Source organism: Ascaphus truei, chromosome 3, assembly GCF_040206685.1.
Source record: "Ascaphus truei isolate aAscTru1 chromosome 3, aAscTru1.hap1, whole genome shotgun sequence".
In the NCBI taxonomy this organism is placed as follows: Eukaryota; Metazoa; Chordata; class Amphibia; order Anura; family Ascaphidae; genus Ascaphus; species Ascaphus truei.
In genome coordinates, this window is record NC_134485.1 from 116,296,847 (window position 1) to 116,311,518 (window position 14,672).

Consider the following 14,672-nt stretch of genomic DNA (forward strand, 5'->3'; position numbering starts at 1 on the left):
TGTTTCAAAAAAAACATCAACAGTGGAATATTCATGATTATCCCCATGTATACAACAAATTGCCACTCTTTGTGAACTGTTTCCCTGTTTCTTCTTAATGGGCAAGAGGTATTCGGACACTAGTGTGACCATGCTCCCAGAGTCAAGAAGTGCCCGAACCCTCTTACCATTAACCTTTACAAATGCCCACAGATGGTTATTCAAGGGGTCCTCTGGGCTAGGGCCCATACATTGGGACAACAGCGAATAAGGTTCCACGCTGTTGCATTGCATGGGCTCATAATTTAGTGGGCAGATTTTTGCTGTGTGGCCCCTCTCATGACAATTTACACATTTAGGTACATAGTCTGTGTCCCACTTAGAGCCTTTTCCCGGCTCCCCATGTTGGCTATTGCCCTTAGTGTGCGAACCACTGTTGCTGGTGCTGCGTGAAGGTGGTCGCCGCTCTTCAGCGCCCCTTAACCCCGGTACCCTTTTACCGTCTCTGGAAGAGTCCTGGAACCTCGGGTAGTGGGGTTGCTCCACGACTGTGGGTTGCGGGTGCTCTTCTGCTGCATTGTACCTTTCTACGAGGGCCACAAGCTCATCCGCATTGTGGGGGTCACTCCGACTGACCCAACGGCGTAAGGCAGAGGGAAGTTTCCTCAAGAACTGGTCCATGACCAACCGTTCCACGATGTGGCTGGCTGAGTTGATCTCGGGTTGTAGCCACTTCCGGGCGAGGTGGATGAGGTCATACATCTGGCTTCGGGTGGCTTTATCCATCGTGAAGGACCATGCGTGAAACCTTTGGGCGCGAACAGCCGTGGTTACGCCGAGGCGGGCGAGGATCTCGAACTTCAATTTTGCATAGACGTTAGCTTCGGCTGGCTCTAGATCAAAGTAAGCCTTCTGGGGTTCGCCGCTTAGGAAGGGTGCGATTAGACCAGCCCACTCAGCTTCTGGCCATCCCTCTCTCTGTGCCGTGCGTTCAAACGTGAGAAGATAGGCTTCCACATCATCCGAGGGTCCCATCTTCTGAAGGTAGTGGCTTGCCCTGGTCATTTTCGGAACTGGGGCTGCCGCTGCCAGTGGAAGGTTACTGATAGTCCCCCTCAGGATCTCGAGTTCCTGCTGTAAGCCCTGAGCGAACCGCTGTTGCTCCTCTCTCAGCAAGCGGTTTGTCTCTTGCTGGTTTGCATTCGCGTTTTGCAGGGCTTCATTCGTCTGTTGCTGGTTTGCATTCGCCTGTTGCTGGTTGGCATTCGCCTGTTGCTGGTTGGCATTAATCTCTTGCTGGGCTATTAGCAGCTGTTGATGGGCTGCATTCGTCTGCTGCTGGTTTGCATTAGTTTCTTGCTGGGCTATTAACAGCTGTTGCTGGGTTTCATTCGCGTCTTTCTGGGCAGCGACATTGCGTACCAGCGCACCCACCACGTCTTCCATCTTGTTTGCAGAGGATGAAAAAAACTTTTTTTTTTTTTTCAAAGTTCTTCAACCCGCAGACCCCCTAGTGTTCTGCCCGCATTCTCCACCATATGTGACAAACGGCTTACTCCGGGGCTCCGTCGTTTGTCCGGGACTGTTTAGAACACGGTCTTTTAGGGTAGGTTAAATGATGAGGCGTCACGTACTGTTCCTTTAAACAGGCTATGCCTGGTTTATTCAGTCCCAGGCACTGAGACTGCCACAGTGCATACAACAGAAAACAGATCAAAACAAAAGCTGCTCACCTGAGCGATAACTTAACTTAGATATCCCTGACTCAGGGCTGGAAGTGGCTTTTCCACTTCCAACATCAAAACATGGTACTTTTGCAGTCTTACACAAATGAACAGAAAGATTGAACCTGTTTGGGGAAGAGGCTTCTCCCCTCTGTAGTTCAGCAGCCTTCCAGCCTCCTGGCTCTTGTGGGGAGACCAGAGCAAACAGGAAATCAGTCTTTCATACCTGATTCCTAATTAGCATGACAGGAGACAGAAATCAGGCAGCAGACAAACTCTGGTCTGGATCTCTCATCCCTCAGTTCCAGCGCTTGCCAAACTGTGGGATGGAGTGTATGTATTATAAGGCTGCACTCCCAGGCCAAACAGGATAGAAACTGTCTAGTATCCTGGGAGCCCTATATACGGAATTTATTACCATCCCCTGGTTTCTGTCACAATATATATATATATTTTTTTTAGACCGTACAACATAATTCATAAATACCCTACAAATAAAACACAAAAAGCATAATATTTATATGTGCAAATGTTAAACCCTTAAAAAGGCCAGTTAGTCATTGTCAATTCATGGCAAATTGGCCACTTGGGCTAGTAAAGGTGTAAAATTTGCACATGGATAGCAGTGGAGATGTGTTGGAACACCTGATGAATGCGGGTGTATCTGTAAAGAAGCCCCGCATGAACTGGCCCTAAAACGATAAGTACCTACACACAGGGACGGGAGTGAAAAGTACAGGTCCCTACACACCAACATATACTGACCCTGCAGGGTGTTCCACAGGTGTATAGTGCCTATTGGAAGGATCGTATGATCCCGCTTGCCCTGTCCCTCAATGACATAACCCTTCGTCACGGGGGGAAAGGGATGGGAAGACGATAGAAAGAGGGAAAGAAGACCCTGATATCTTAGCTGTACTATCCCTGTAGGAGAGCGATCCGATGAGACTGCGTAAATGTAGCTCGCACAGCTCCGTCAGGGTTCCAGTCTGTCTAACTCCACACGCTGTCGCTTGATGCGTGACGTCATGGCGCTTCCCTCTGATGCACATTTCGCTTCAGCTTCTTCCAGAGAGGGTAAGATCCTCCCACCATGCAGAAGCCACTATTTATGTTTATCCCCTGAGTGGAAGATAAAGACAGGGGTGGAGCCTAGACGCACTAACAACAACACTGAAACCATGTCAATGAAATTAATACATTAAAAACATATATAAATTGTTCAGATAAAATCAATAGGAATGGTACAGAAATAATCAGATAGATTATTGTGTTAGGGCTAGTTCATGCGGGGCTTCTTTACAGATACACCCGCATTCATCAGGTGCTCTAACACATCTCCACTGCTATCAATTTGAGCATAAGGACTAGTTTGCTGAGCAAAGCTATGTAGCACCATTACACATTCAATGCTTATGTGTTCATTATGGAGCTATAGGATTTAGGGTTGACCACACACAATTGATTGTGTGTTCACGCTTATGTTCCCATGGCCTGCTGCGGGGCGTTTACCCAGACACCCGCACTTACCCAGTGTTCAGACACTTATCCATTTTACCAATTGGATTATACAGTTAATCGTGTCGTGGAATGTTGTGTAGCATTATAGGCTAAAGCAGTAAAATTCCAGGCATTATTGAAAACCCTGCTCTCTGATTTGTTAAAATTCTGTGCATTATCCAATCAGTAATGCCCGGAATGTAAGCAGCTTGCAATGTGTAGTTTTCAATGTGTTTATTTCCAGCCAATCAGCTTTCAGAACAGCTAAGACAGGGCAGGGGATTTGTCTGAATGAAGTAACAGCTCTGAGACAGGGTAGAGGATTGGTCAGGACGTATCAGCCACGGGTTGACTCCTCCCCCTCCCGAGCTGACTAAGATTTTCTGAGCAGATTCAGTTGAATTGGGAGGGGGGGGGGGGAGTCTGCAAAGAAATAGGTGGCTGTCTGCAGTTTCTTTGTGGCTGCAGTTTGTTTGTGGGTGTGTCAGTAGCAGTGTGTGTGTGCTGTGCTGTTGTGTTGTATATCTGTGTTGAGGTGCTGTGTGTGTGTGTTTATAGAGCTCCAGTGTGTGTGTGTCAGTGTCAGCAGCAGTGTTTATGGGTGTAGCATGTGTGTGTAGCAGCAGTTTGTGTGTGTGTGTGTGTGTGTAGAGGTGCTGTGTTGTGCTGTGTTGTGTGTAAGAGGTGGGGATGAGAGTGCAAAGTTTAGTAAGTGGCAGCATTTTTTATTGTGGCTGCAGTGTGTGTGTGTGTGTATGTGTTTGTTGTGCTGTTGTATGTGTATCAGCAGTTTGTGTGTATTCTGGACCCAGGGTCATGTCCCAGGGTATGAATAGACCCAGATAGCTTCAACTCAACCCCCTTTCCAACGCACACCAAGTCCTGTTATATTTTCTTCACTTTATTAGGAAAGGAGCAGTATATACAGGCACTTGTGGATGTGATGTTGTGTTGGGAGAGTGCTTCTCTGTGGATGCCTTGTACTGTAGTTAAGGGCAGGTGAAAAGGATAAGGCCTTGTCGGGAGGAGTGTAACAGAGAGGGGTACTCACTCAGCCAGTGGTCAGGTATAAAAGAAAGAGGGTCCTGCTTGTGACACAGGAATAAGGGAAGGCTAAACCAACTGTCAACAGGGACAGGGGGGAATGGTAAAGTCCAATACCTAGGAGGACTGGAGATGTTGCCAGGGCAACCAGAGTACTGGCAGACTGGAAGGAGAAAGGCAACACTGCAGCTTTAAGGAACTGACAAGCAGAATCTGCAAAGAAAGGGGGGGGGGATATAAACAGAGATATAAATCTTGTTCCATGATAGTGTGTGTATAGAGCTAGTGTGTGTGTGTGTGTGTGTGTGTGTGTGTGTATATAGAGCTCCAGTGTGTGTGTGTGTGTGTGTGTGTGTGTGTGTGTGTGTGTGTGTGTGTGTGTGTGTCAGTGTCAGCAGCAGTCTTTATGGGTGTAGCATATGTGTGTAGCAGCAGAGTTTGTGTGTAGGGCTGCTGTGTTGTGTGTGTGTAGAGCTGCTGTGTTGTGTGTGTAGAGCTGCTGTGTTGTGTGTGTAGAGGAGGTGCTGTGTTGTGTGTCTAGAGCTCCAGTGTGTGTGTGTGTGTGTGTGTGTGTGTGTGTATGTGTGCTTGTGTGTGTAGAGCTGCTGTGTGTGTGTGTGTGTCTAGAGCTGCTGTGTGTGTAGAGGTGCTCTGTTGTGTGGTGTGGTGTGCTGTTGTGTGTGTGTGTGTGTGTGTAGCAGTAGTTTGTGTGTGTTGAGCTGCAGTGTGTGTCTGTAGAGGTGCTGTGTGTGTGTGTGTGTGTGTGTGTGTGTGTGTGTGTGTGTGTGTGTGTGTGTGTGTGTGTGTGTGTGCGTACACAGAGGCAGTGTGTGGATATAGATATCTGCAGTGTAAGTGTATATAGACGTGGTTTCATGTATTTACCATTTTATTTTAATAAAAAAATCTATATAACTATACAAAAGTGTCTATTATTTATGAAAAAAGCCTACATTTAGCCTATAATAGTAATAATCCCCTCAGAACAGGGCATTACTGGCCAATAATGCCCTGTTCTTTGGGGATTATTACTTAAATATTGCACATCCAATTAGTCATGAGATTCTCTTACTATGGAGCCATAGGATCCAGCGTTGGCCCCACACTACCAACATTTGCTGTTTGTGTACATATATACTCCCATGGGTCTAACATTGTCTAACTGATAAGGCTGTGATTAGTACATATCACTTTCACGGTTGCTGTTCGCTACTCTGGGTCATTGTACCCTCGACCATTTTTGGCTTGCGTGACTTCTATTAGAGGCATTTATCAGCATTTATACTGTAGATCAGCTTTATTTTGCTGGTGATCATTTGCCTCTACAGGATACAAGCATAAGTGCTATCATTTAATACATTTGTATTGCTCTCACCTTATTCTTCATAGTCTGGTTCTGATATATTTTTAATGCATATCAATTAAATGGATATTTTTAATGTATTCAATACGCAATACATACAGGACCAATATCACCGCTCTATACTGCTTATCTTTACTCTGTAAGGTCACATTCTCATCCACAGACACTGAGTGCACGAGGGACTTATCTATTTAGTATTGTCTATGCTCCATCGGTGTTGTCTTTTCGTTGTTCATCTATCACTTGCCCTAGTGCACCTGTCTGTACGTATATCTAGGTAGAGTGGGTTCCCTTTTAGTTTGTTCTTAAACTCAGGGAACATGAAATAAGGTAGTTGCTGCCCACCAAAAAAGGTCAGTGAAATATGATACAATTACCGGTGCTCCTGCGAATGGATAGAAGCCTGCCGCAAATCCAGCAGTACAAGGAGAAAGGCAACGCAAGGCTTAATGGATTTGGTATATAATCTAATATATTTTGGCCAAAAAACACAACGTTTCGACCAAGTGGTCTTTATTAAGTAGGTGTGACTTTACCTCACTTGATAAAGACCACTTGGTCGAAACGTTGTGTTTTTTGGCTTAAATAGATTAGATTATATACCAAATCCGTTGATACTACAGTTGAAATAAAAAGTTATGCCACAAGCAAAACTACTTTTATAAATCTAACCTTAAATGGAACTGTCAAAGAAGAATTTGTGTGTGAATAATCTCAGGGTCACGATCAAGGTGGATTAGTAGGACCTTTTTGTAAGGTGGATGATGTCACCTTATCCTCAATGTGGAATAAATCCTTAAAAACAGAAGAGAAAGAATCGATTGTGTAAAAACATATACTGAAGTAATACAAAATCTAAAACTCACACACTACACTCACAAACGTAAGTGAGTAAATGACCTTGGGACGTTTATAGGTCGCCCTGAGACTCCCCCCGATTGAGCTGCGATGTCGGCATTCTCCCGGCGTTCCATACACGCTTCAGCTACAACCTCCCACAGCTCCCCAGTTGTCGTTCAGACAGTCTTCTACTGCTGTTAGGATTCCTCGTGCTACCTGGGTTATGATCCCTCCGATCGCCCTACGCGTTTCACTGCTATGTCGCAGCTTCATCAGGGACTCCTAAAAATCTGTAAATGGAACTGCATCTGTAGCTGAGATGTGAAGGAAGAGTGACTACATGAATGCTTTTCAGCATTTGCATCATCATGATAAAGTTCAGAAAGTAGAATGAAGTGTAATGGTTATCCAAGGTAAGACATTGGGTGACAGCTTACAAGATAACACACATCATATTTTTAGTGTATTCAGGTGGTCAAAAGACAACTAGGGGACTTGTGTGTCAAAGTCTTCCAAGCTAGAGACCTGCGAAAAAAGTGATGAGGTGTTTTTCTTTGTTAAATCTGATGCTATTAATTCTTGCAGGATTCTGTTTGGCACATTATTATTACTATTTATTTATAACCCGCCAACATATTCCGGAGTACAAGACAATGGGGCCTGAAAACGATAACAATAAAATATCAACATTAGCTTTTTCTGCACCGGCGGTCTGGCGTCCATGTTAAAAGGGATAAGAAGTAAAGAGTGACACTGTGTGCTCATTTGCATGTCATTACCCTGAATCCCTGGCTGAAGTGGAAGCATTGTATGCCAAGAGATAACGGGGAGAGACGAGATATCTAACCTGTTTGAGACATGTGAATGTGCTCACAAGTGGCATTTGTATTATATAATCCCCAAATTAGCAAAATTGAATGGAGGTGAAAATCAGTTGGCTTGTGTTGGGATGGTGGTAAAGCGTATACAGAGCTGAAAATGGGATTTAAGATGAAGTTCATATATAAAAGCATGTAACATTGGCTTTCTGTCCTATGGTGATTAGAGAGAATAAATAGTGGATAAAATGATGCTTTGAATGTGGATTTTTTTCCCCAGTGGCAAAATAACATGAAACTATGTGAATAGGATTGATTGAACGTAAAATAGATCAATATTTATTAGTGTTGAATGACAAACACATCGAGGTTAATTCTGGGCCCTGAAGCCGTGATAGGTTGCTTGTTATCAGTACAATCACCATTACACACTATAACTGGAGATTCACATTTTGCACTGCTCTGAGGGTTACTGCGCTTTGTATGTTATATTGTAGGCCTCATTTCAATAAATTGCCTGTTCAGTGTGCTTGAGGGCTTCGGAAATCGAATAGCAACCATGCTGGAGGTTGGGACTGATGAGTTAATCAGTCAATGGCTCAACATTTTTAGCAGTTTTTAAAGATTTGCATAGTCTAAAAGATCTAGGCCCATATATTTACTAAGCAGTGCTATCATAAGACACCTTCCAGCACAGCACAGCAAATGCAGTGTGGTCCCTTACGGCCCATTCAAGTGAATGAGCTGTAACATGACTTCCGGAATTGGAAGGCGTTTTATGGAGTAGAACTGCATAGCAAATATGGCCTGTTATGATCCATTCATTTACATGTATCCACACACAGGAGGAATCGGTGCACAGCCGAAGAAAATATGCAGAGGCTGGGATGTGTGATCGTGAATTCTTTATTAGTGGAGCATAGCAACAGAGTCTCTTGCGGATCCTCTGTTATGGCCTGTTATGATCCATTCATTTACATGGTCCAGAATGTGTCTTATAACATAGCACCACTTTGTAAATATGACTCATAATCTCTTTAGTGGTTTGTTTTTCTTCTATTTTAACCACTTCGTTGCCACAACGACCATCACAATGCTGCCCCCTGTTACAGTGAAGGAGCTAAATGGGACGTTCTACTAAACGTAATATGTTGCGTCTCAATTTATCATTGTAATTGAAATACCTAAAAAGGATGCAATGACATTTACATTTAAAAAAAAAAAAGTATGTTCTGTAAAAAAAAATGTATATGTTTTTCTTATCAACTGGAGCACTGTCCTTTTCTTATCAGTCTCCTATTGTTCAACACTCTCAGCTGGTTTTGCTAATGAAAGCATTACAATTATTTTCCAAGTTAAAGAAATTGAGTAAATGAGGGCTGAGGTTGCCAAAGAGAAGGTTCCACAGGAAAGATTAGATAACAGCTATCAAAATCCTCACAAACACCAGGTTACCAGGGAAACATTAAGGCCCCAATTTGCAAAAGCAATGCTGTGCTTTAAAGGTGCGGTTTCGCATAATCGTTTCATATATATATATATATATATATATATATATATATATATATATATATATATATATATATATATATATATAAAAGCAGAAAATAGCCGTGTTAGTCCAGTTGCGATAGTGCAGAATAAATTAGTTCTTCAGTATTAGGTGATACCTTTTTTATTGGACTAACAATTTATGTCATAGGACAAGCTTTCGAGAGTTCTCCTCTCTTCTTCAGGTCAAGCAATACTGATATACAAAGGATTCAATGGCTAAAGCAGTGTAGAGAGAGGAAAAAAAAAAAAAACAACAGATATTTACTGTAGATAAGGTAGGGTGTTAAGTGTTTGAAGCCAGGGGACAGTGTCAAAGAAAGGTGGGGAGGGAAAGGGATGCTGGAGGGGAGAGAAAGTGTGGATAAGAATTGAGGCAAGCAGGATAATTACAAACAATTTTGATAGGGTGTGAGAAAACTCATGTCCGCATTAAGTCCTTTGGTTTTGGTGTCAAAGAGTCTTATCATTCTGAGTTCAAATATTTTCCGTTCTTGGGTGCTTTTAAACATTCCATTGAGGATTTTGATTTTTAAATCATTTATGGAATTATCTGGTTGTGAGAAGTGATGTCCCACAGGTGAGCAGTATCTTCCTTCTTCGTGATGGAGTATAGAGTGTCTGTGCATATTCATTCTTCCTTGTAGTTTCTGGCTGGTTTCCCCAATGTAGCAGCCTTGGTCACATTTGTTGCACTGAATCATATACACTATATTTCTGGATGTGCAGCTGTATGATCCTTTAACATTGAATGTTCTATGGTTGTGACTGGCTGTGGGATCTTGGCAAATGTGTTTGCAGAGTTTGCAGCGTTTGTTGCTGCACGGTTTTGTGCCATTATTCATGTTTTTAAAATCGTTGTGAAGTTTTCTGCTGACTAATTTCTGTTTGAGGTTTGGTGGTTGCCGGAATGCAAGAATGGGAGGTTTGGGAAAGATTTCTTTTAATGTCGCATCCTCTGTCAGCATGGGTTGCAGATCTTTGATTATTTTTCGTACACCCTCTAGGGTAGGGTTGTATGTTGTCACTAGAAAGAACCTACCACATGCATACCATGCTCTGTCCTGGGACCTCTTCTCTTTTCTCTGTACACACTCTCTCTAGGTGACCTAATAACATCTTTTGGGTTTAAATATCACCTCTATGCTGACGACACACAAATATACTTTTCAACACCCAACCTTACACCTGGTATACAGACCAAAGTTTCTGAATGTCTCTCTGCTATATCATCCTGGATGGCCCTCCGTCACCTTAAACTCAACATGGCTAAAACAGAGCTCCTCATACTTCCTCCCAAACCTGGCCCTACTACCTCCTTCCACATTACTGTTGGAACTACGATCATACACCCAGTAGCCCAAGCACGCTGCCTAGGGGTCACACTCGACTCCTCTCTCACATTCGCCCCTCACATTCAAAACATTTCTAAAACTTGTCGCTTTTTCCTCCGCAATATAACAAAGATACGCCCTTTCCTCTGTTGCTCGATTGCTAAAACTCTGACTCAGGCCCTCATTCTCTCCCGTCTTGATTACTGTAACCTCCTGCTGTCCGGCCTTCCTGCCTCTCACCTGTCTCCCCTACAATCTATCCTAAATGCTGCTGCCAGAATCACTCTACTCTTTCCTAGATCTGTCTCAGCATCTCCCCTCTTGAAATCCCTCTCCTGGCTTCCAATCAAATCCCGCATCTCACACTCCATTCTTCTCCTCACTTTTAAAGCTTTACACTCTTCTGCCCCTCCTTACATCTCAGCCCTAATTTCTCGCTATGCACCATCCCGACTCTTGCGTTCTGCTCAAGGATGTCTTCTTTCTACCCCCTTTTTATCTAAAGCCCTCTCCCGCCTTAAACCTTTTTCACTTTCTGCCCCACACCTCTGGAATGCCCTTCCCCTCAGTACCCGACTAGCACCCTCTCTATCCACCTTTAAGACCCACCTTAAGACACACTTGCTTAAAGAAGCATACGAATAGCACTGTGAACATTCTGAACACATGATACATAAAGCTTGGCCCCCTGCAGACGCACTTACCAGAACTCCCTCCTATTGTCTCTGTACGTTCTCCCTACCTACCAATTAGATTGTAAGCTCCTCGGGGCAGGGACTCCTCTTCCTTAATGTTATGTTTTTGTCTAAAGCACTTATTCCCATGATCTGTTATTTATATTATCTGTTATTTATTCGATTACCACATGTATTACTGCTGTGAAGCGCTATGTACATTAATGGCGCTATATAAATAAAGACATACAATACAAAAGCACCCAAGAACGGAAAACATTAGAACTCAGAATGATAAGACTCTTTGACACCAAAACCAAAGGACTTAATGCGGACATGGGTTTACTCACACCCTATCAAAATTGTTTGTAATTATCCTGCTTGCCTCAATTCTTATCCACACTTTCTCTCCCCTCCAGCATCCCTTTCCCTCCCCACCTTTCTTTGACACTGTCCCCTGGCTTCAAACACTTAACACCCTACCTTATCTACAGTAAATATCTGTTGTTTTTTTTTAGCCATTGAATCCTTTGTATATCAGTATTGCTTGACCTGAAGAAGAGAGGAGAACTCTCGAAAGCTTGTCCTATGACATAAATTGTTAGTCCAATAAAAAAGGTATCACCTAATACTGAAGAACTCATTTATTCTGCACTATATATATATATACATATATATCCAATTAAGAATATCACTTATGAGCACATTCAGATGTCTTAGACAGGTCTGCAACCCTGCCTTTCACCATTATCACCTAGCATACAGTGCTTCCACTGCAGCAAGGGATTCTGGGAAATGATATGCAAATGGGCACACAATATATATACGTAGGTGGAAAGCAGGGGGTCTCCAGAGCTTAACCGTGTTAATTTCAGCTCCGTGAACCCCCGGGTTTCTAAGATTCTTACCCCTGCTAGGGAAATAAAATGGAGGTTCACATCTCCCACGGCCTGCGGGCCAATAGGAAGCTGCAATGTCATCCGTCCCAGCTTCCTATTAGCCTGAGTGGTGCAGGAGATTTACAGGGTATTTTAAGAACTATGCAGTAACTGGCAGCACCTATGGAGGTAAGTATCTTGTGATTCAGAGGGTCCCGTAGCTGAAATGAACGTGGTTCTATGGACCCCCTGTTCTATAATCTTAAAAAGAATAAACATTAAACGACCCTTGGAGGGGAATGCTGCTTTAAAACACCTTCCATTCCTTTGAATGCGGTGGAAAGGCATAGCACCACCAGCTAAATACGGGCCTTAATGTTTTTTTTAAAACAAACATATATTGATACTAGAAATACTTATACTTATCTTATTTTTTTAAATGGTGTCTGTCACTTGGATAGAATTTATTAAAATCTCTGACTTTTGTCCTAGGAGCGTCTGCTCTCAATTGTCCTGTTATCTTCACGGTGCTTTACAGCCTATCATGTGTTCACTTTTCTGTCTAGGATGGCACAGTATTTGATGGTCGACCAATAGAATCGTTGTCTCTGATTGATGCCGTGATGCCTGACGTTGTGCAGACTCGACAACAGGCCTTCAGAGAGAAGTTAGCTCAGCAGCAGGCTGCTGCTGCAGTTGCTGTCTCCAGTGCAGCACCTGCCACCACGGCAGCACCAGCTCCTGCACCACAGCAGAACACACCAAAGAACGGAGCAGCCACTGTGAATGGTGACGAAAATGGGGCACATGCAATAAGTAAGTAAAAGGCCTGTGCCAAACTACGTTTGCTTTACCAAAACAGAATATAAATAGACTAGCTCCAAAAAGAAAAAGTGATTCAACGACTAGATTAAAAAAAATATAACAGGAAGTTAAACTATGGGAGCACCAACACCACCCCCAAATAACAAGTCACACTGGAAAAAAAGTCCACAGTCCGCACTATCAAAAGATGTGATGATGTCCGGACACACAGCAGACAGATTTGACAGCAACGTTTCAGGTCTGTGCTCAAGGCATGTCTTTAACTTTAAGTTTATAGACATGAAAATAGTTGTTAGAGGGGAAAAAATTAGTGCAAGAAAAAAAGTGGAAATATTTACTTCCGTCACAATAGTTTTAGCAATGACAAATAGCACACTTTTATTTATCGTGGCTCTTCCAGTCCAAAAAAAACCCCGGCAAAATTGAGACTTTTTACTGCTTGTGAAAATGTTGGAAATCATCAACATTTACAGGTATTCACTGAAGCATTGAGAACTCGTTATGCATTCGAAATGTTATTGAAAAAATTGCTGCCCTTTTATAATTTCCATGAATTTCACTTGCTGCAGAGGATGGCACTGGGTCACATTGCTCTTTAATTACTTAATTTTGGCAAAGGTTGCAGACCAACACAAAAATGTTGTGTTTATGACGACTTTCGGCGAACACCTAAGCACAGAAATACTTTGCAATGCTTTCGCAAAAATCACCTACAGTTTCGTTGATAGAACTGAAAGAGATTTGCAAATCTCTATTTATATGTCGTAGAAATGTGGCTGGGAAACACTTGTATTTTACAAATGACGTCTTGAAACGTTTGGGTAGGTAATGCGCCACTATTTTATTCTTTGGCATTGTGACTTGTTTCAAAAATGTTTTTAATACACCATCTTACACTTTTGTTGCTGGTACCAGAGAGCCACAGACAATGAGACATTCAACCTTCCATGTAATCACTTGTGTAGAGATCATATGGTTGTGACATGCCTCACGACATCAAGAACATGAGAGAAAGTCCTCTCAGAGACAGCTGGACGTCATAAAACAGCTAGACGTAATAAGAACCACTAGCGTCCAGGTGTTGTGACATTTAGGCACTCTACAGGTTGATATTAATTCTTCAGTAGGAGGTCAAACTTTAATGTCAATGTTGTGTGATCAGTTCTTGTCTAGTCGTTGGATCCGTCCTGTTCAACTAATTTAGCTTAATCTGTAGCTTTTTCAATTATTTGTTTCGCTGCATTGGGTGAACTTGATGGACATACAGTATGTAATTTTTGAGCCTCATCTACTATGTAACTACCGTATGTAACAGTTTAACACTGCATGGCCCCAAACCATTCTCTCCTCAATTTTTTCTTCTTCATGAAATCAGAATAGAAGGGGGAAAGTAATGAAAAATGTAAAAAAAAAAATATTTAAGGGTTTAGCATTATATGATCGGGATGAAAAGAGGTCAATACAGTCAATTTCAAAAAAGAGAATAGTAAATGATAAATTCCAAAATTGGATGAGGAAATACATAAAATAGAGGTTATTTATCCGATGAAATCAATGAGAGTTAAAGTCTGGGCACTAATGCATGGAAACTCCCATTGATGTCACCGGGAGATTCTGTGCAATAGTGCCCAGATCTGCACTATCGTAGTTTAATGAATAACCCCCAATATGAATTTTAAAAAAAAGGAGAACGGGAACCCATACTGTGATTAACTTGGCTTGGTTGCCGAATGCTTTTATTTCTTCAGTTATTTCTTCCTTTCATGCAGCAGTTCATCCTCAATTTTTATCTTAATCTGAAGGGCTCAGTAGCCTGGTTATAGCTGCAGTACTTAGTTCTTCATTTACCTTTCTTATTTATGTTCTTTCTCTCCATTTCTGTTCTTATCACTTCTTGATGCGCCCTGGTGTTTGTCCGAAAGGGATACATGAACCTGAAGAGGCTTTCTTGTCCCTTCTTAGCTCCACGTTCAGCAAGTAGGAAGCATGGAACTTGAATCCTTCCCAATTATAAACATATGCAACAGTACGGAACAAACCAACCTGGGCAGCCAACTGTTGGTGTATTAGGTGACATAGATTTCTGTTTCACTGCATTTAATAATGTTTGGTAAAGCTAGGTTTATAAGAAACTGTTCTATC

At 42.4% G+C, this 14,672-nt stretch overlaps 1 protein-coding gene across 2 annotated transcripts in view; it reads left to right on the forward strand.

Annotated features, from left to right (window-relative positions):
- Positions 1-14,672, forward strand: part of TBL1X (transducin beta like 1 X-linked) — a 359,253-nt gene that overhangs the window by 284,758 nt on the left and 59,823 nt on the right. For both annotated transcript variants that reach the window (XM_075589381.1, XM_075589382.1), the window contains one exon: positions 12,272-12,521. In XM_075589381.1, the coding sequence (XP_075445496.1) occupies positions 12,272-12,521 (250 nt within the window). The remainder of the gene's footprint in view (positions 1-12,271; positions 12,522-14,672) is intronic.